Raw genomic sequence first — 23,172 nt, forward strand, 5'->3', positions numbered from 1 at the left:
ACTACACACACACACACACACACACACACAAATAGTAACTCAGTGAAGTGATGAATATGTTAATGAGATTGATTGTGGTGATTATTTAACAATGTATACACATATCAAATCATCAAGTTGTACACCTTAAATAATAAAAATGGTGCCATGTGACACAGATAATGAGCATTCTGGAAACATATGGAAAAAGTTATTTAAAGATGCTACTTTATTATGAAATCAGTAGAGCTTTCAAATCATAATTGACAAAGAATAAAATTTGCCTACTTGTTTACATCTTAGATACCTGCCTAGTAGTAAGTAGACTTTCCCAGGGTTTCTTTTTGGGAGACTCATCTCTGCCCTGTCACTTCTTGGGAACCAACTGTTGTTTGTTTGTTTGTTTGTTTTTGTTTTTAGATGTGTAAAAAGGCTTTATTTGCAGGGGAGCAGGAATTTAATAAAAGAGACCAAATCCCATGTCATCGTCTGACTCTTTGGACACCTCCTCCTCCTCCTCCTCATCTTCTCCTCTGCTGCAGCGGGGGTGGAACCAGCAGCAGGAGCTGCACAGCCTGGGGCAGCAGAGACAGCCGTAGCCCCACCGGCAGGTACACTGGCAACCTTGCCAATACCCTGGGCGATGACGTCTTCAATGCTTTTTCCATTCAGCTCACTGATAACCTTGTTGAGCCGGTCGTCGTCCGCCTCGATGCCTACGCTGTCCAGGATCCTCTTGATGTCTTTGGGGCTGAGGGAGGTGTTGCCCCCGAGGGCAGCCAGCAGGAGGGAGGCGATCAAGTGCACTGGGGGCAGGCGTCTACGGAGGTGGCAGCGAGGCCTCCATGCGTGCGATCTCGGCGGAATCAGAGAGGAAAAGCCCAGGTGGTCTTGGTTAACAGTAGGAATGGGGGTGGGATACAATGCAGTTCTGCTACCCTACACCCTGGAAGGAACTCGTGAATTACCGTCGCCTTTCCACTTGGCATAGTTTGAGAAACAGGGCTTATGGATCAGAAGCTGGGTTGGCTGGGCTTCCCCCTTTGTTGTTCTTTGAACCAAGCCAAATGTCCAACAATGATAGACTGGATTAAGAAAATGTGGCACATATACACCATGGAATACTATGCAGCCATAAAAAATGATGAGTTCATGTCCTTTGTAGGGACATGGATGAAGCTGGAAACCATCATTCTCAGCAAACTATCGCAAGGACAAAAAACCAAACACCGCATGTTCTCACTCATAGGTGGGAATTGGACAATGAGAACACATGGACACAGGAAGGGGAACGTCACACACTGGGGCCTGTTGTGGGGTGGGGGGAGGGGGGAGGGATAGCATTAGGAGATATACCTGATGTTAAATGACGATTGATGGGTGCAGCACACCAACATGGCGCATGTATACATATGTAACTAACCTGCACATTGTGCACATGTACCCTAGAACTTAAAGTATAATAATAATAAAAAAAATGTAGAGTGTATTTGATAGTTCACTGACAAGAAAACTAGGTTGCTGACTTAGGAATAATGGATAATTGAATACTATTCAACCATGAGGAAAAAAAGTCTCTGAATGTTTGGTTAGAATTTGATCCATTTTCCCAGGTCTTCACCTCAGAGCCCAGAAAGCAGTTGTTTCTAAACAACTCAATTTACAAGTTCTCAAAATCTGAAAACCTACCACAGAGCTGGGAACTCCAGAATGGCTCAACAATTCAGGCACTTGAAAGGTGCTGTGAAATCATCCCCATACCTCAAAATAATCATTTCTTTAAAAAAATACCTTCAATTCTCATAGATAATAGATTTTTAAAAAAGGACTCAGCATAGAATCCTACAAAATCATGATATTTACCTACTTTTAAGCTGTGCTACCTACCACTTCTGGGCTTCAATCAGATCAGGAATCCAATAAAGGGTTTGTTCCATCACACAACTGTGACCTCATTAACTGCTCAGACTCAAGCCCAGGGAGAGAACGACCCAGGAGCTCCTTCCAACCTTACAGCAAGTGTGTTTTCAGTGTGGTTCATTCAGCACCCTTGGTGTATATGAGGGTGTGATTTATAAAATCTGAACATTTTGACACTGTTGGGATTTCAGGGAAGGGGGATAATTTTTGTTTCAAGTTCTATATTAATATATTTTCATGTTAATGTCTTTATCAGGCTGGGTGTGGTGGCTCATGCCTGTGATCCCAGCACTTTGGGGGGCTGAGGTGGGCAGATCACCTGAGGTCAGGAGTTTGAAACCAGCCTGGCCAAATGATGAAACCCTCATCTCTATTAAAAATAGAAAAATTAGCTGGGTGTGGTGGCACACACTTGTAATCCCAGCTACTCAGGAGGCTGAGGCAGGAGAATTGCTTGAACTCAGTAGGCAGAGGTTGCAGTGAACTGAGATCACGCTCCTGCACTCCAGCCTGGGCGACAGAGCGAGACTTTTGTCTCAAAAAAAAAAGAAAGTCTTCATCAGTCAGTTGAAAGTTGTTCAATTAAAACATTTTACTCAGTTGCCTTCACTGAATGTGATTAAGAATCATTTCATTAATTGTTTAAGCCTAGAAAGAGAGGCAAAAAAACTCTCACAGGCTTGTAGTCTTTAGTATTATTGGGAAAAGTGCTTTCAAAAGAACAATTACAGAAAAGATTGTTTTAAGCAGAAACCAAGGTATTCATGATCGACATGTCTCATGGCATTGTAAATACTCTAGTGCAGGAGTTAGGAGTGTCTTTAGTCTATCATGGCTAAGTACAGATATCTCTGGCACCCAAGGCTTAGCTAGTTACATAGCTGGGCCCCTAAAAGTGCTTCAGGTTTCACTTGCAGCAATTCTAGAGGTTTCCTATTCCTGCTCAGGGGGATTTGTTCATTATGCGCATAATTTGACTTTAACCTAATCTTTTTAAGCTTGGTACACTGCCTCCCATTCTGGACAGGAACACACAAGGAAAGAAAGGGAAGGCTTAATTTATAAATTACTTCAACAATTATTTACTAAGAGCCTACTATATTAAAGACTACTTACTTAGATTTTTTTTTTTTTTTTTTGGTGAAGTCTCACTATGTTGCCCAGGGTTGAGTGCAGTAGCAGGATCATGGTCCACTGCAGTCTCGACCTCCCGGGCTCAAGTGAGTCTTCCACCTTAGCCTCCCCAGTAGCTGGGACTACAAGGTGCAGGCCACCGTGCCCAGCTAATTTTTTGTATTTTTGGTAGAGATGGGGTTTCACTATGTTGCCCAGGCTGGTCTCGAAATCCTGGCCCCCAGCAATCTCCTTGGCCTCCCAAAGTTCTGGGATTACAGGTGTGAGCTACCATGCCCAGCCTTATTGTTGCGTTACAGCATTCTTTATTTTGGAGACTAGATCCTTATCAATTACATAATTCACAAATATTTTTCCCTATTCTGTGGGTTGTCTTTTTACTTTATTGATAATGTCCTTTCAGCCACAGAATTTAGTCCTGGAATTTTAAAGCTGAAAGATAACTAATGGATCATCAACCTAATTCTGCCCCCAACCCACCACATTTTTTTTTTATTATACTTTAAGTTCTGGGACACATGTGCAGAACGTGCAGGCTTGTTACATAGGTATACACGTGCCATGGGGGTTTGCTGCACCCATCAACCTGTAATCTACATGAGGTATTTCTCCTAATGCTATCTCTCCCCTAGCCCCCCACCCCCCTACCCCCCAACAGGCCCCGGTGTGTGATGTTCCCCTCCCTGTGTCCATGCCCATTTCATTTTTTTTAAAAAGAGACAAGTTCTTTCTTTGTTAGCTGAGGCTGAAGTGCGGTGGTGCAGTGATGGCTCAATGCAGCCTCCAATTCCTGGGCTCAAGTGATCCTTCCACTCAGCCTCCCGAGTAGCTAGGACTACAGTAGGCAAGTGCCACTATATCTGATTAATTTTAAAATTTTTTATAGAGAGGGGGCCTCGCTGAGTTTCCCGGGCTGGACTCATACTCCTGGCTTCAAGTGATCTTCCTGCCTCCGCCTCCCAAGGCTCTAGGATTACAGGTGTGAGCCAATGCTCCAGGTCTTCACCCATTTTATTTTACTGCTCAGGACACTAAAGCCCAATGAACTGAATTAACTTCCTTAATGGCAGAGTCAGGAACACCTGCTTTGTAAATTGCACTGTGATACCAAATAGGCTACAGTGTTCTTAGAGGTTAAAAAAAATCACAAATGGAGCATTAGAAAAGAATATAAAATACTTGATAATCACATGTGATTCAGTGTGGTGTGGACTATAAAGGTACAAGGAACTTAGTTGGAGAGATAACGGTGTTCATTCACTTTATGGACAAGTAGATGGAGGATAGAAACTGACAAGACAATTAGGGAAAGTAACTAAGGTATTAAAAAATGTAAGTCAAAGTATTAAGCCCCATCTTTACAATGGCTTCACATCAGCTTTCACACTCACCTTTAATATCATTTGCAGTTTTCAACTTATGCAGAGTCACCATTCCTTTTGCTTAAAGACAAGATTAAGAATCAAAATTACATGAATTCTGAAGTTATGGAAAGTAGACTAGGAGGGCATAATTTATCTTATTTTTTTCCCCAGATGAGTGAAAAATTAAGAAAATGTCAAGGTTATATGGGATATCCATCTTCATTCATATTGTTTCTTTTGGTGCCTTAATGTATTGTACTCCAAAAGCAAAAATTGAAAAGCACTATAGTGTCAGCATTGAAATCAAGACTATTCATTTATCATCTTTTAGGATGTAAAGAAGTGGAATGACTTTGAAAATCTGTTGATTCAGGAGGAAGATGATCTGTTACCCACTTCATTTTCATGAATGCTTTGTTTAGGAAGGTATTGACTAGTTAGATACCTTTTAATGAGATAGATATTTCTTTCTAGTGAATTATCCTATCAAATATGTGGGTATAATTAACTAACTGCAAAATCTTCCTTCACCCCACCCCTTTCTATGGCCAGAACAACAACCAACCAAAACCTTAATAGTACAGATTTAACTCTTTTTCTTTTCTTTCCTCTAAAAATGTGGGGGAGTTTTGTTTTCTAAGCATGAGAAGATTAATACTCAGGAAAAAAGTGTGGCTATAATAACTCAGTTTCCTATATTTGGTTTGGTTTGGCCTGGCCAGATAAACCAATAATGTATTATTTTAATATCAAAAAAGGTCCATGGCAGATGATGAAACATGGAAACATGGAAAATATTTCGTGATCCCTTTAGGTTATAGAGGCTATATAAGGTAATATATAATGCAGAAAGCAATACATATAAAGAAGAAATATCTTTCCTATGGGGAAAGGATTAATTCTAATATAAAACACATAATCTGTAGAATTCAGAAAAACCTACACCTATGAAGCATCTTTTCTTTCCCTGCCTCTGATCTGTCACTCTCTCTCTCTCTATTGCTTGGCTCTTCTCCCTTCCTGGATATTAGTTTGCTAGAGGCACCCTATGCCATTCTTAGACACTGCACGTGGCAACATTCTGGTTGAGAATGTGACTTAGAAGATGACAAGAAGCAGACTTCATTTTTATATAGCAACTTTTTTTTCTAAATGTATGTTAGACTTTCTCTGTGTCCCTAGTAAGTACAGTTTTAGAAATTCTCATGTGGAACCTTACAACCCCAGTGCCTCTGAAGGCCAGAGTGAAGCTCTGAATGTTCACCATCAAATAACAGAAATTTTAGCAGGTCTTGAAGTTGTTCATATATGAATGTTATTTCCACGTTATCATGCTTAGGTAGCTGAAATTCACCTTTATTCTTTAGAAAGTAGAAATGGTGAAATGGGAATGGGAGAAAAAAATATTTAAGTGTGAAAAATGCCATTGCCATTATGCCTATGTCTGTCATCTGAAATTTGAGTGTGAAGACTTAAATCACAGTACTATATTAGAAGGCAAATGTGTTAATATGGCATTAAGAAATAAAGTTTGTCCCTTAATACTTATATAAAGAAAACTTTCTTTAAAAGTTTTTTTAGGCAGAGTCTCGCTCTGTCACCCAGGCTGGAGTGCAGTGGTGTGATCTAGGCTCACTGGAACCTCTGCCTCCCAGGTTCAAGCGATTCTCCTGTCTCAGCCTCCCAAGTAGCTGGGAGTGTGCCACCAAACCTGGCTAATTTTTGTATTTTTGTAGAGACGGGGTTTCGCTACGTTGGCCAGGCTAGTCTCTAACCCCTGACCTCAAGTGATCCACCTGCCTTGGCCTCCCAAAGTACTGAGATTACAGGCGTGAGCCACCGTGCCCGGCCAAAGAAAACTTTATAAGTGAAAATGTAGTATTATTGAGTGAATCTTTGAAATAGAAACCAGTATTTGAAATTTCTAAAAATATGAAACATACTTTAAAACACCTAAATATTCTTTAAGGCACTGTAGACTTCACAGAATAAAATATATTTCAGTGGCAGGAGGTGGATTGGGGCTTATGAAGTGAAGAAAACATGTGGGCGAGCTGGGTAGCCATGTGAAATGTATATGTTTGATAAAGAGACTGGAAGAAAAAGAAAGAATAGCACTAGAAAAACAAGGGGAAGCTGGAGCAAAAGAAAAAAATATATTTTTAGAGATATGGAGAAGACAATAAAAGAGGATAAAAGAAGAAGTGGAGAGGAGAAAGAAGAATGATAGAAAAGTAAGCAAAGAGATCTGAAGTGTTGTGCCTTCCTGGCTTTATAAATGGTTAAGAGCCAATTCTAATATGGGTGACTCGCCTATGTTACCTGGGGTTGTTAGTTTTACAGAACTGTTTGTTCCGAGTTGCCCAGCTAGGAGAGATTATCTTAAGAATGACCTTGATACAGCCGCTTCGGTTAGTGAATCTTCAATTATCTGAAAGCAGGAGACTAGAACCTCTATCAGGTAATCAACAAGTATTTATTGAGCATATACGGTGTACACAAAAACTAAGCTTTTGTGAGAGTGGGAACCTTGCTTTATCTTTTGTTCATTGCTAAACTTTCTTGAACAGTGTCTGGGTGCTCAAAAAATACTTATTGGTGAACATAGAACTTATACATGGCCATGGGAGATGGTTTCCAGTATCTCCAATTGGCAGATTGATTTTAAATGCTGGGGATAAAAACTAACAAGTGAACATTCCTGAAAGTTTTCTAGCACCAACAGCAAAAGCAGCAATAGATGGGATAGACTGGACTTATTAAAAGGTATATATTTTTTCTTTTACAAATAAAATGCAACAGGACTAATTCGGAAATATTAGGTATGGGTACCCAGAATTTAAATTTATTTTCTATTAAAATTCATTTTGTGGATACTTGCATAACATACCTTAAATTATTCTTACACCCTCCTTTTTTATTTCTTTTTACAGACAAGGTCTCACTCTATCATCGAGGCTGGAGTGCAGTGGTGCAATCACAGTTCACTGCAGCTTCAACCTCCTGTGCTCAAGCAATTCTCCGACCTCAGCCTCCTGAGTAGCTGGAACTACAGGTGTATGCCACCACACATGGCTAATTTTTGTAATTTTGTGTAGAGATGGGGTTTTGCCATGTTGCCCAGGCTGCCCTCCAACTCTCGGCCTCAAGCAATCTGCCTGTCTTGGCCTCCCAAATTGTTGGGATTACAGAAATGAGCCACCATGCCCTGCAATGTCCTCCTTTTTGAAACACAGTCAGGCTTGCAGAGACACAGCAAATTTCTTTTTTGTCGCACTTGTTAGGAATGCAGATGCAGAGAATAAATCAAGATTACTTAAAAATGAATTAAAGATTGAGGTTGCACCTGTGTGGGAAGAGGGCAGAGACAAGTTTTACTTTGCCTCTGTTGATCAATTTCACAGCATAATGTTCAAATCTCTCATTCATTTGGAACATGACATTTTGGCAATAAGAAACTTATTTTAGAAATAATTAAATATAAGGGGCCTACAGGCAAAAAGTACTGAGATTATGTATTAAATTTCAGAGGCATCCAGAAAGGAACTTTAGATTATTAGCTTTATTTATTTATTTATTTTTTGAGATGGAGTCTCTCTATGTTGCCCAGGCTGGAGTGTAATGGCACAATCTTGGCTCACTGCAACCTCCGCCTTCCAGGTTCAAGCGATTCTCCTGCCTCAGCCTCCCGAGTAGCTGGGACTACAGGTGCGCACCATGACGCCCAGTTAATTTTTGTATTTTTAGTAGAGATGACCATGTTGGTCAGGCTGGTCTCAAACTCCTGACCTCTGGTGATCCACCTGCCTCGGCCTCCCAAAGTGCTGGGATTACAGGCATGAGCCACCGTGCCCGGCCTAGCTATATTTATAAAAAAATAAAATTTTAATATGAGTAAGAAAATGGAATGTAAATACATTGGACATGGATAAAAATGCACAGAAATTATGTATGCATAAGGAAAAAAATTGTGGTGATAAAATTATGGATTATCATTGGAGGACAGAATTAAGAATTATTAAAATTTCCTTTTTTGTCTTTCCATTTGCTAAACATAGAAATTTTCTATAATGAACATATATTACTTTTATAACCAAGAAAACACAGATAAAAATACACATATAGCATCAGATTACAATTTTATATTGTATCATTAACTTTCACTTACGTTTAAACTTCTTCAGGCCCTCCATTACTGAATTAACATTAATCTTTCCATTTCCTGTAAAACATTTTGGCTTACAGAGAAGTCACATAAAAATTCATAACAGTTGTGAAATTATTAAAAACAATATAATAGGCTGAAATTCTTCCATGAGTTAGAAGAACTAGAAACATTGGTTTGCTTTGGAATTTGGATTCATTTTTCTGTCAGGTGAATATGATGGAAAAAAAAAGATGAACTTTTGCTTTGGCTCTGTCTGGCTCTGTCCTTCAGGCTGGAGTGCATGGCGTGATTATGGCTCATTGCAACCTTGACCTCCCTGGCTCAAGCGATACTCTCACCTCAGCCTCCTGAGCAGCTGGGACTGCAGGTGTGTGCCACCACACCCAGCTCATTAAACATTTTTTTTTTTTTTTTGGTAGAGATGGGGGGTCTCCCTATGTTGCCCAGTCTGGTCTTGAACTCCTGGCCTCAAGTGATACTCACGCCTTGGCCTCCCAAAGTGTTGGGATTACAAGGGTGAGCCACTGTGCCTGGCAAAGATGAGTCTTTGAAAGAGATACCTATTTCTACTTTTTTTTTTTTTTGAGGCAGGGTCTCACTCTGTCACCCAGGCTGGAGTGCAGTGGCGTGATCTCAGCTCAGTGCAACCTCTGCCTCCTGGGTTCAAGTGATTCTTGTGCCTCAGACTCCCAAGTAGCTGGGATCACAGGCATATGCCATCATGCCCAGCTAATTTTTTTATTTTTAGTGAGATGGGGTTTCGCCAGGTTGGCCAGGCTGGTCTCGAACTCCTGGTCTCAAGCAATCCACCCACTTCAGCCTCCCAAAGTTCTGGGATTACAGGCTTAAGCCACTGTGCCTGGCCCTATCTCTGCTTTTTAAAAAGCAGTTCATCTTTTCTGTGCTTTAGGAAATTGTATTAATCAAAGGGACAAAAATAAGAAGGAACAAGGTATTTTCAGGGAACTGTGGGTAGTTCAGTTGGTTTGGAGCATGACATGTTGGAAGTAGTGGAGGAGAAAGCTGAGAAGTACATGGGGGCTGTGTTGCAGTGGGTTTTGTTTGGACTTTTTTGGGAACATAGGAAAGAGTCATGAAGGCTTCTGACCATCGCTATGTAAAGATTGATCTGAAGGCAATCTGCCTTTTCAGAGGCAGGATACAGAGAGATAAATGAAACTGAATATGTTGGAAAGGAATTATTAAAGCAGTAATTTTTGAAAAGAGAGTAGATGAGGTCAAGAGTAGTGGATTTAGAAGGGTTGTAAAGAATCTCTTCAACTGGCCGGGTGCAGTAGCTCATGCCTGTAATTCCAGCACTTTGGGAGGCTGAGGCAGGTGTATCACTTGAACCCAGGAGTTGGAGACCAGCCTGGGCAACACAATGGTACCCTGTTTCTACAAAAAATACAAAAATTAGCTGGGCATGGTGGTGTGTGCCTGTAGTCCCAGCTTCTTGGAAGGCTGAGGTAGGAGGACAGTTTGAACCCAGGAGGTGGAGGTTGCAAGGTTGAGCCCAGGAGCTGATAACACGCCACTGCACTCCAGCCTGGGTGACAGGGCCAGACCCTGTCCCCAAAACAAAAAACAAAATCTCTTCAACTGAAGAGAGAAGAGGAAGAAAATATAGGTGAAAAGGAAGAAATGAAAAACTAGAGAGAACAGAACATGGAGATATGTTTGCAATGGATTGGTTCAAATTTATTGCTATAAAACCATGATTTGAAAAACCTAACGGTTCAGTGTCTCATCTACTTTCAGTTGGGCTTTGTAGAGAAAGCGAAGTATGTCTCCTTTCTTCATCCTTGTATTCCTAGTACCTAGTATAGGGCCTGACATATTCAGTGACCAATAAATATCTGTTGGTTGAATAAATCAATATACTCTTTTAAATTCAAGGCCAGGCTGAATAGAAACTCTCTGACAACATCACTGAAGCATTATAGTAAGAAACGCTATCCTCCAATGCACTTAGAATATCTTTTTTGGGATATCAGAACAAAAAAGAAAATGGTAGAAATAAAATAGTATTTATATAGCACAAGGGCCAGTGAGTAAGCCATGTAAATAGACTCAATAAACAATAATAAAATTTCAATAAACAAACAACCCCAAATTCCCCCTCCTTCCCCTGTGTATCTCTTCCTAATACTCATTTTATTTTCTAGTTTCACTCGCTGTAATATTTTTCCTTATTTTTCAGGCTGGAATCATACCGTCAGGCACAACTTAGCATATTGGTTGTATTTGTGATTTAAGAAATGAAAGTCATGCACAATCTTTTTTTTGTTTGTTTTTTTTGAGATGGAGTCTCACTCTGTCACCAGGCTGGAGTGCAGTGGCGCAATCTTGGCTCACTGCAACCTCCCCATCCCGGGTTCATCCTGCCTCAGCCTCCTGAGTAGCTGGGATTGCCCGGCTAATTTTTTTTTTTTATTTTTAGTAGAGACGGGGTTTCACCATGTTGGTCAGGCTGGTCTCAAACTCCTGACCTCAGGTGATCCACCTGCCTCGGCCTCCCAAAGTGTTGGGATTACGGGTGTGAGCCACTGTGCCTGGCAAGTCAGGCACAATCTTAACATATCATGTCTTTTTTTCATCTTTTAGGTCTCTGATAGGCAAAAGGTGGCTCGTGCACCAGCATCATTGGCATCATCTGAGAGCTTGTTAGGAAGGCAGAATCTCAGGCTGTACCCTATTCTCAAACCAAAATCTGCTTTTTTTTTTTTCTTCTTTTTTTAAGGAGACAGGGTCTTGCCCTGTTGCCCAGGCTGGAATGCATGGTGCAATCATAGCTCATTGCAATCTTGAATTCCTGGGCTCAAGTGATTGTCCTGCCTCAGCCTCCCAATTAGCTAGGACTATAGGCATGTGCCATCACGCCTGGATAATTAAAAATTTTTTTTTGTAGAGACAGGGTTTCAGTCTATTGCTCAGACTGATCTTGAGCTTTTGGCCTCAAGAGATCCTCTTGCCTCAGCCTTCCAAAGCACTGGAATTATAGGTGTGAGCCACCATGTCTGGCCCCCAAATCTGCATTTTAACAAGATGACCAAGTGATTCATATGCACATTTAAGTTTGGGAAGCTATGTTCTAGGTGTTACAAAGATAAGGATCATTTCTGAGGATGTTATGTACAGGATGACAAAAATACACTTCTTTTTTTTTTTTTTTGAGACGGAGTTTCGCTCTTGTTGCCCAGGCTGGAGTGCAATGGCACAATCTCAGCTCATTGCAACCTCCCCCTCCTAGGTTCAAGTGATTCTCTTGCCTCAGCCTGCTGAGTAGCTGGGATTACAGGTGCCCGCCACCATGCCCAGTTAATTTTTTGTATTTTTAGTAAAGACGAGGTTCCACTGTGTTGGTCAGGCTGGTCTCGAATTCCTGACCTCAGGTGATCCACCCGCCTTGGCATCTCAAAGTGCTGGGATTACAGGCGTGAGTCACCATGCCCAGCCCCAAAATACACTTCTAAGAAGGCAACATAATTATAAAACATACATCTCACCATTAAATGTCAAATGAGGCATCAACTCCTTCATTTCTCCTTCTGTGAGCTCAATCCCTTCGCTTGCTAGAAAGTTGTCTAAGTTCTGGACATCAATCACCTCTCCTTAGAAAGGGTGAGAAACGAATTGCAGAAATATAACAGAATTATTTGCAAAGGACAAAGAACACTATCTGTGCTTATATACATTATCATCCAGAATAGGAGAATCAGAAACAAAAATCTTTAATTCTGATTGAAAGAATCAGAAAGTGGCTACAAAGAAGAAAGTAACCAAGGGTTAGGAATTGACTGGTGGGTTGTTGCAATATCCACAGCACATTAAAATACATATAGGGACTTAGTTTTATGTAACAACATTACAGATTAATGTAACGGGGAAAGATAGAATTCCATCACTCTAACACAGGAACCATTTTTAGTTTTTGATATTCCATCTTGGTCTTGGCAATAAGACTGTACTTTTACAATGTGGAAATCTAATATATGTACAATTCCATATTTTGCTTTTCCAACCTAAAATCATTCCTTCATAAACATGTTTCCAAGTTGCCATATAATCTTTACAGTTAGCATTTTAACATGTTATCTCATTAAACTGACATACCATGGTTTATGTAGTAATTCCTGTATGGTTAGGTATTTCTAATCAGTTTCAATTTTGTCACGATTCTGAGAATGAAAGTCCTTAGGCAGAAAACTTTTCATTTTATTCAATAAAACTATTTTTAAAGGATAAATTTCTAAGACTGGGGTTAGTGGGGAAAAGGGTATGAATAGTTCTGTGGCTCTTGATATCTATTACTACTTTGAAGAACTCTTTTGCAGAAAATTTTGGAGACTAGTATGGGCACCGATATATAAATACAGATTAGTTATTGTTTACTCAAATTCAGCAGCATCCACAAAAATGGAACATATGTTATATGAAAAATCTGAACACTTATGAATGGAAAATATTCTTCTCCAACACTAATTGCAAATATTAAGATGTTACTTATAACATCTTCCCATTATAGCTTGCAACTCACCCTTGATGTAATTGACAGCATCCAGTAAGTCATTCAGGTCAACTGCTGTCTCACCTGTAAGGCAAGGGAAGTATACCTCAGAGTCATACGAACTGATGTTCCTGAGACCCTCAACATTAATGCTGTATGAAGTTCTGAAGTTATGAAGATCGTAAGAATTCAGTAATTTTTTTCTTTTTTTTATTTTTTGAGGTGGAGTCTCACTCTGTTGCGCAGGCTAGAGTGCAGTGGTATGATCCCAGCTCACTGCAACCTCTGCCTCCCAGGTTCAAGTGATTCTCCTGCCTTAGCCTCCCGAGTAGCTGGGATTATAGGTGCACATCACAACGCCCAACTAATTTTTTGTATTTTTAGTAGAGATGGAGTTTCACCATGTTGGCAGGCTGGTCTTGAACTCCTGACCTCGAGTGATCCACCCACCTTGGCCTCCCAAACTGCTGGGATTACAGGCGTGAGCAACCATGCCCAGCCAGAATTTACTATCTTTAAATTTTTCCTTAGAATTTTACGGACTTATCCTCAGAGATAAGAGTGTTATCTTAGAAACAAAGTAAGCTTTAATTGTGACAAATCTATCAAATTTTTTGTTTTTCTTTGTGTTAGAGACCACCAGAGTTGTCTAAATTAAGAAGTGATTGGTTACAGTTAAGCACAGGGAGAGGATAAATGACTCTGACCCTATGTACTTCTATTTAGTCAACTAATCAACAGCTATTTATGTATCACCTTCTAGGTGCCAGGCACTTGGATAGGCTTTGGGGATACAAAAGTAGGCAAGGTGACAGAGTTCTGGCTCTTAAGGAGTGTACAATGTAGTGAGAGAGACAGATAATAAACATATAAACAAAAAAGATAATTTGGTATACTATTAAGATGCTATAGAGCAACATAATAAATAGTAATAGAGGATGGGATTGATTTAGACAGGGAGGTCAGGAAAGGCCTCTCAGAGGAAGGTCTATTTGGGTTTAAGGCTGAATGATGAGAAATGAGTAGCCATGTGAAGAATTGGGGGAAGATCATTCCTAGTAGAAGAACAGCATGTGCAATAGTCCTAAGGTGGGAATGAATTTGCCATGATCGAGAGACAGAAGGTCAGTGTGACAGGGGCCAAATCACGCAGGGCCTGGTAGGGCATGATGATAAAGTCTGGATTTTACTTTGATTGCAATGGAATGTCATTGGAGGCCTCGGAAAACTGGAGTAACTTGACCTGATTTCAGCTTCCAAAAGATCACTCTGGCTGGTGTGGATAGGATAAGGAAACTGGAGGAATGGAGACCAGACAGGAGCCTGTTTCACTGGCCTAGTAAAGAGATGACAGTGGCTTGGGCTGTGGTTGCAATAGTGGAGATGGTGACAAGTGATGGATTCAGGACGTATTTTTCAGTTTGAACCTACATTTCTTTTTCAAAATTTGGTTTTCCCTTCTTTTCACAGGTGTTGATGAATCTAGATTTACATGTGGGATATGAAGGAAGGAGAAATCAAAGATGAAACCTAGTCTACCATCCCCAGTCAACAGGGTGGATGGGATGCCTTTACTGACTTGGGGAGGACTTGAGATATTTTAGGAGAATTAACCAATAATTCCATTAAATTGGTGATGACTTTTAGAAATCCAAGTGGAGATACCAAATAACTAGTTTGATATGCTATTGCTTAGATAAATTGAGCTAGAGATATAAATTTACTCTACCAGCTTAGAGAAGGTATCTGACCCAATGAGACTGAATGTAATCTCCGAAGAGGAGAGTGTAGATAAAAAAACAGCCAAAGGTCTAACCCTGGGTCACTTCATTATTTAGAGATCTTGTAGGGGAGGAACAGTCAGAAAGAAAACTGAGAAGAAAATGTCATCGAGGGAAGAAGAAAACCAGGTGAGTATGGGGCTTTAAAAGTCTAGAGAAAAACACATTTCTTTTTCTTTTTTTTTGAGACAGGGTCTTGCTCTGTTACCCAGGCTGTAGTGAAGTGGCACACAATAACAGCTCATTGCAGCCTCCACCTCCCGGGCTCAGGTGATCCCCCTGCTGCAGCCCCCCGAGTAGCTGGGACTACAGGCATGTGCCACCACAGCTGGATAGTTATTTTATTTTTTGTAGAGACAGGGTTTCACCATGTTGCTTAGGCTGGTCTCAAACTCCTGGGCTCAAGTGATCCACCTGCCTCGGCCTCCCAAAGTGCTGGGATTACAGGCATGAGCCACTGTGCCTGGCTGAAAAATGTATTTTAATAAAAAGGGGGTGGCCACTTATGTCAAATGCTGCTAAGATGTCAAGTAAAATAAGAACAAAGAATTGACTGTGAGCCTTGGCAAGAAATAGATTATTGACAGTCTTGTTGAGAGCTCATTTGGTGCCATTGTGGAGATAAATACCTAATTGGAGAATGCTGAAGGGTGAATGGGAGGTGAGGATATGGAAACGATGAGTAATGACAACTTTTTGAGGCAACTCTGCTGTGCAGAGGAACCAAGAGATGATGTGGTAGCTAGGAGGGAGCAAGTGTGAGAGAAAAGCATAGCTGCATGTCAAGAGAAATATAGATAGAGATACTTCAGAGAGGGAGAAATTGATGATGCAGGAAAGGGGAAATATTGCAGGAGGTAAGTTTTTGAGAAGGCAAGAGGAAATAGGATCCAGGGTGCAAGTGGAAAGGCTGGCCCATGAAAGGAGCATTCTTTCCTCCTTATAGCAAGACAAAAGGCAGGGCATGTGGGCATAGGTATACATAGGTTCATAGAAACGGAGGTAGGAAAATGAGGTCTTCTTCTCTAACTGCATCTATTGTCTCTATGAAGTTTGAGATGAGATCATCAGCTGAGAGTTGAGGTGAGGAGACACTGGAAATTTAGACAGAGAAGGTGTGAAATTGTCTCTGAGAGTAAGAAAGTGAAGTTACTTGGAAAACATAGCAGGGACTTTTTTGGCAGTATTAAGGGCTAACTTGAAGTTTCTGCCCATTATGTGAAGTGAGTTCTATTAGCATGGCTTTGTGATCTTCTCCAGCAATGTTAAGCTGTTCAGGGGTAAGCGTGGAGTAAAAAGATGGCCAAGTTTTTGCCAAGGAAATTTGAAGTTCAGAGAGTTTGTAAGCTTATATGATGTTGAAGCAGTGAATCTAATTTAAGTAAGGAAGAAAATTAAGAGAGGTGGTGGTGGGGTTGTTGAATAATAAAAGAATAGTAGGGTCAAAGGCATGAAGGTCTCCACATGGCTGGAATAGCTGGAGTTGGAGTTCTATACTCTGTTCTGGTACAACATATGATTGATTCAGTAGCACTGTTTCATCATATTCAGTTGGTAAATGGAATGATGTCACAGTAATGTGAATGGTGTGTTGGTTCATACATAATTTTTTCTAAATAAGAAGGGAATTCTTTTCTTCAGCAAGCAAGAAAAAAAATCTTAGGTTGGGGCTACAGCTGGAGCCCTTTCTGTTCCGTATTTTAATAAAATTAAAAAATTAGTGCCTGTGATGCAGGAGGGGGAACCAGCTTCACTGGCTCAGAGCTCTACTTCCATCTACACTATTTCAGAATGGCAAGCCAGCTCTTTAACTCCTTTTTTGGGGTGTGTGTGTGTGTGTGTGTGTGTGTGTGTGTGTATACGCATTTTTAAATTTTTTTTTTTTTTTTTTTGAGATAGAGTCTCACTCTGTCGCCCAGGCTGGAGTGCAGTGGCGTGATCTTGGCTCACTGCAACCTCCGCCTCCTGGGTTCAAGCGATTCTCCTGCCTCAGCCTCCCAAGTAGCTAAGATTATAGGCGCCTGCTACCACTGATTTGTTGTATTTTTAGTAAAGACAGGGTTTCACCATCTTGGCCAGGCTGGTCTTGAACTCCTGATCTTGTGATCCACCCACCTTGGCCTCCCAAAGTGCTGGGATTACAGGCATAAGCCACCGTGCCCGACCTATTTTTAAATATCTTACAGCTGTTCTGTGCTATTTGCCTGGGCTGTACAAGTTTCCTTGTGCTTTTGGTAGTGTTCTGGTTACAAGCTGGCATAGATTTTGGGTGTGCTTCCAGAATTTTCTCCATAAGCTCCATTACTTTAGTGGGTAATTTTACAGAACAGGAGGTTTTTCAGGAATTCCTATGTGGTGTTATGGCAAAAATGTCTGCATAGTAAATGAACTGGAAGGAAAAAGGTTAGAGAATGAGTCTATGAAACAGTAATTTTGGAGGTGATGAAGTATTAGGGAAGGATGAGTTCTAGGTCATTACTATGTGAGTGGTAATCAAGATGGAAGGGAGGAAAAAAATGACTGAAGTTAAAGATATCAAGGAACAAGAGGTCAGAGTATTGGATGGATGACCTGTATCAGGAGTTTTTAACCTAGATCTATTGACCCTGTATTGCCAGAATTCAGGGAGGTCTTGAGCTGGAATGGGAAAAAAATACTTTCTTTTTTCTTTTATGTTTTGAGACGGAGTCTTGCTCTGTCGCCCAGGCTGGAGTGCAGTGGCGCCATCTCAGCTCACTGCAAGCTCCACCTCCTGGGTTCACGCCATTCTCCTTCCTCAGCCTCCTGAGTAGCTGGGAGTACAGGCGCCTGCCACCACACCCAGCTGATTTTTTGTATATTTTTTAGTAGAGACGGGGTTTCACTGTGTTAGCCAGGATGGTCTTGATCTCCTGACCTCGTGATCCGCCCGCCTCAGCCTCCCAAAGTGCTGGGATTATAGGCATGAGCCACCATGCCCGGCCTTTTTTTCTTTTTTTTAAATAGAGATAGGGTCTTGCTATGTCGCCTGGGCTGATCTTGAACTCTTGGCCTCAAGTGATCCTCCCACCTTGGCCTCCCAAAGTGTGTTGGGATTACAGGTGTGAGCCACAATGCTTGGCCAAAAGTGTGTCTTTCTTTTCACTAACCATTAACTTAAATTTATTATTTTCTTCAATTATTAATGTAGGCAATAAACCCAAGAATAGTGGCAGAAGTTGTGACTTTGTCACTAATAGAAATCACTGACATTTTCAAATCATAATATAGTTGTTCCAAATATGTTGAAATGTTGCTCATGCTCATTATTACTTTATTTTTTATTTATTTTATTTTTTTGAGATGGAGTGCAGTGGTGCGATCTTGGCTCACTGCAACCTCGGTCTCCTGGGTTCAAACAATTCTCCTGCTTCAGCCTCCCTAGTAGCTGGGATTACAGATATGCACCACCACGCCCAGCTAATTTTTTTTGTATTTTTGTTAGAGATGGGGTTTCACCATGTTGGCCAGTCTGGTCTCAAACTCCTGTCCTCAAATGATCTGCCCTCCTTGGCCTCCCAAAGTGCTGGGATTACAGATGTGAGCCACCGCACCTGGCCCTCATCATTACTTTAAAAATATAAAAATAATTTTAACCCCCTGTAATCCCAGCACTTTGGGAGGCCAAGGCAGGTGGATCACCTGAGGTCAGGAGTTCAAGACCAGTCTGGACAACATGGTGAAACCCCATATCGACTAAAAATACAAAATTAGCTGGGCATGGTGGTGTGCACCTGTAATCCCAGCTACTGGGGAGGCTGAGGCAGGAGAATCATTTGAACCCAGGAGGCGGTGGTTGCACTGAGCCAAGATTGTACCATTGCACTCCAGCCTGGGTGACAGGGCAAGACTCTTTCTCAAAAAAAAAAAAAAAAAATTGATCTGCTACTAGAAAGTGTTAAATGTTTTAATAAATACTAATAATTTATATTTTAATGTTTTGATAAATTATATTTTAATATAATTAGCTTCTTTGTAATCCTATTATTTTATTTTATACATTTTAAAACATTATACTTGGAAGTGGTCCATTCAGCAGATTTTCAAAGGGGTCATGGCACAAAGTCAAAAGCCCTTGATCTATATGAAAGATTTTGAAGAACAAGGACAGGAGTAGGAGAGAAGGAAGACAGTGATCCCAATGCTATTTCTTATAGGATGTTTTAAATTGCATATTGTCTTATTTATTTATATAAAGGTAATAATAAATATGTATTGTTAGGAAATATTTTCATAACAGGAAAAATTGATTAATAGATTATAGAATTTCCTTTTTCATTCTGTTCTTTTTTATTATTATTGTACTTTAAGTTCTAGGGTACTTGTGCACAACATGCAGGTTTGATATATAGGCATACATGTGCCATGTTGGTTTGCTGCACCCATCAACTCGTCATTTGCATTAGGCATTTCTCCAAATGCTATCCCTCCCCCAGCCCTCCACCACCCGACAGGTGCTGGTGTGTGATGTTCCCCGCCCTGTGTCCAAGTGTTCTCATTGTTCAATTCCCACCTATGAGTAAGAACATGCAGTGTTTAGTTTTCTGTCCTTGTGACAGTTTGCTGAGAATGATGGTTTCCAGCTTCATCCATGTCCCTGCAAAGGACATGAACTCATCCTTTTTTATGGCTGCATAGTATTCTATGGTGTATATGTGCCACATTTTCTTAATCCTGTCTATCATTGATGGACATTTGGGTTGGCTCCAAGTCTTTGCTATTGTGAATAGTTCCTAGAAATAGGAACACTTTTACACTGTTGGTGGGAGTGTAAATTATTCAGCCATTGTGGAAGACAGTGTGGCGATTCCTCAGGGATCTAGAACTAGAAATACCATTTGACCCAGCCATCCCATTACTGGGTATATACCCAAAGGACTATAAATCATGCTGCTATAAAGACACATGCACATGTATGTTTATTGCGGCACCATTCACAATAGCAAAGACTTGGAACCAACCCAAATGTCCAACAACAATACACTGGATTAAGAAAATGTGGCACATATACACCATGGAATACTATGCAGCCATAAAAAATGATGAGTTCATGTCCTTTGTAGGGACATGGATGAAACTGGAAAACATCATTCTCAGTAAACTATCGCAAGGACAGAAAACCAAACACCGCATGTTCTCACTCATAGGTGGGAATTGAACAATGAGAACACATGGACACAGGAAGGGGAACATCACACTCCGGGGACTGTTGTGAGGTGGGGGGAAGGGGGAGGGATAGCATTAGGAGATATACCTAATGCTAAATGACGAGTTAATGGGTGCAGCACACCAACATGGCACATGTATACCTATGTAACAAACCTGCACATTGTGCATACGTACCCTAAAACTTAAAGTATAATAATAATAAAATAAAAAAAGTGTTCCTATTTCTCCATCTCCTCTTCAGCATCTGTTGTTTCCTGACTTTTTAATGACTGCCATTCTAACTGGTGTGAGATGGCATCTCATTGTGGTTTTGATTTGCATTTCTCTGATGACCAGTGATGATAAGCATTATTTCATGTGTCTGTCAGCTGCATAGATGTCTTCTTTTGAAAAGCGTCTGTTCATATCCTTTGCCCACTTTTTGATGGGGTTGTTAATTTTTTTCTTGTAAATTTGTTTGAGTTCTTTGTAGATTCTTATTAGCCCTTTGTCAGATGGGTAGATTGCAAAAATTTTCTCCCATTCTGTAGGTTGCCTGTTCACTCTGATGTAGTTTCTTTTGCCGTACAGAAGCTCTTTAGTTTAATTAGATACCATTTGTCTATTTTGGCTTTTGTTGCCATTGCTTTTGGTGTTTTAGTTATGAAGTCCTTGCCCATGCCTATGTCCTGAATGGTATTGCCTAGGTTTTCTTCTAGGGTTTTTATGGTTTTAGGTCTGACCTTTAAGTCTTTAATCCATCTTGAATTAATTTTTGTATAAGGTGTAAGGAAAGGATCCAGTTTCAGCTTTCTACATATGGCTAGCCAGTTTTCCCAGCACCATTTATTACATAGGGAATCCTTTCCCCATTTCTTGTTTTTGTCAGATTTGTCAAAGATCAGATGGTTGTAGATAGGTGGTGTTATTTCTGAGGCCTCTGTTCCGTTCCATTGGTCTATATATTCTGTTTTGGTACCAGTACCATGCTGTTTTGGCTACTGTAGCCTTGTAGTATAGTTTGAAGTTAGGTAGCATGATGCCTCCAGCTTTGTTCTTTTTGCTTAGGATTGTCTTGGCAATGTGGGCTCTTTTTTGGTTCCATATGAACTTTAAAGTCATTTTTTCCAGTTCTGTGAAGAAAGTCATTGGCAGCTTGATGGGGATGGCATTGAATCTATAAATTACTTTGGGCAGTATGGCCATTTTCATGATATTGATTCTTCCTATCAATGAGCATGGAATATTCTTCCATTTGTTTGTGTCCTCTTTTATTTCGAGGAGCAGTGGTTTGTAGTTCTCCTTGAAGAGTTCCTTCACAGCCCTTGTAAGTTGGATTCCTAGGTATTTTATTCCCTTTGTAGCAGTTGTGAATGGGAGTTCACTCATGATTTGGCTCTGTGTTTGTTATTGGTGTATAGGAATGCTTGTGATTTTTGCACATTGATTTTGTATCCTGACACTATGCTGAAGTTGCTTATCAGTTTAAGGAGATTTTGGGCTGAGACAATGGGGTTTTCTAAATATACAATCATGTCATCTGCAAACAGGGACAATTTGACTGCCTCATTTCCTAATTGAATACCCTTTATTTCTTTCTCTTGCCTGATTGCTCTGGCCAGAACTTCCAACACTATGTTGAATAGGAGTGGTGAGAGAGGGCATCCTTGTCTTCTGCCAGTTTTCAAAGGAATGCTTCCAGTTTTTGCCCATTCAGTATGATATTGGCTGTGGGTTTGTCATAAATAGCTCTTATTATTTTGAGATACGTTCCACTGATAACCTAGTTTATTGAGAGTTTTTAGCATGAAGGGCTGCTGAATTTTGTCGAAGGCCTTTTCTGCATCTATTGAGATAATCATGTGGTTTTTGTCGTTGGTTCTGTTTATGTGATGGATTACGTTTATTGATTTGTGTATGTTGAACCAGCCTTGCATCCCAGGGATGAAGCTGACTTGATCGTGTTGGATAAGGTTTCTGATGTGCTGCTGGATTTGGTTTGCCAGTATTTTATTGAGGATTTTTGCATCAATGTTCATCAGGGATATTGGTCTAAAATTCTCTTTTTTTGTTGTGTGTCTGCCAGCCTTTGGTATCAGGATGATGCTGGCCTCATTAAATGAGTTAGGGAGTATTCCCTCTTTTTCTATTGATTGGAATAGTTTCAGAAGAATGGTACCAACTCCTCTTTGTACCTCTGGTAGAATTCAGCTGTAAATCCTTCTGGTCCTGGACTTTTTTTGGTTGGTAGGCTATTAATTATTGCCTCAATTTCCGAGCCTGTTATTGGTCTATTCAGAGATTCAACTTCTTCCTGGTTTAGTCTTGGGAGGGTGTATGTGTCCAGGAATTTATCCATTTCTTCTAGATTTTCTAGTTCATTTGCATAGAGGTGTTTATAGTATTCTGATGGTAGTTTGTATTTCTGTGGAATTGGTGGTGATACCCCTTTATCACTTTTTATTGCATTGATTTGATCCTTCTCTCTTTTCTTCTTTATTAGTCTTGCTAGCAGTCTATCAATTTTTTGATCTTTTCAAAAATCAGCTCCTGGATTCACTGATTTTTTGAAGGGTTTTTTTGTGTCTCTATCTCTTTCAGTTCTGCTCTGATCTTAGTTATTTCTTGCCTTCCACTAGCTTTTGAATTGTTTGCTCTTGCTTCTCTAGTTCTTTTAATTGTGATGTTAGGGTGTCAATTTTAGATCTTTCCTGCTTTCTCTTGTGGGCATTTAGTACTATAAATTTTCCTCTACACACTGCTTTTAAATGTGTCCCAGAGATTCTGGTATGTTGTCTCTTTGGTTTCACTGGTTTCAAAGAACATCTTTATTTCTGCCTTCACTTCGTTATTTATCCAGTAGTCATTCAGGAGCAGGTTGTTCAGTTTCCATGTAGTTGTGTGGTTTTGAGTGAGTTTCTTAATCCTGAGTTCTAATTTGATTGCACTATCGTGTGAGAGACAGTTTGTTGTGATTTCTGTTCTTTTACATTTTCTGAGGAGTGCTTTACTTCCAATTATGTGGTCAATTTTAGAATAAGTGCGATGTAGTGCTGAGAAGAATGTATATTCTGTTGATTTGGGGTGGAGAGTTCTGTAGATGTCTATTAGGTCTGCTTGGTGCAGAGTTGAGTTCAAGTCCTGGATATC

At 40.3% G+C, this 23,172-nt stretch overlaps 1 protein-coding gene and 1 pseudogene across 1 annotated transcript in view; both read right to left on the reverse strand.

Moving 5' to 3' along the window:
- EFCAB3 (EF-hand calcium binding domain 3) overlaps window positions 1-23,172 on the reverse strand; it is a 379,076-nt gene that overhangs the window by 37,409 nt on the left and 318,495 nt on the right. The window contains exons 21-24 of the mRNA XM_003270799.4: window positions 13,106-13,159; window positions 12,075-12,179; window positions 8,566-8,619; window positions 4,425-4,475 (exon numbers count right to left, since the gene is read on the reverse strand). Of these exons, the coding sequence (XP_003270847.3) occupies window positions 4,425-4,475; window positions 8,566-8,619; window positions 12,075-12,179; window positions 13,106-13,159 (264 nt within the window). The remainder of the gene's footprint in view (window positions 1-4,424; window positions 4,476-8,565; window positions 8,620-12,074; window positions 12,180-13,105; window positions 13,160-23,172) is intronic.
- LOC105737883 lies at window positions 393-2,020 on the reverse strand (annotated as a pseudogene).

This window comes from Nomascus leucogenys, chromosome 19 (assembly GCF_006542625.1).
Source record: "Nomascus leucogenys isolate Asia chromosome 19, Asia_NLE_v1, whole genome shotgun sequence".
NCBI classification, from domain to species: domain Eukaryota; kingdom Metazoa; phylum Chordata; class Mammalia; order Primates; family Hylobatidae; genus Nomascus; species Nomascus leucogenys.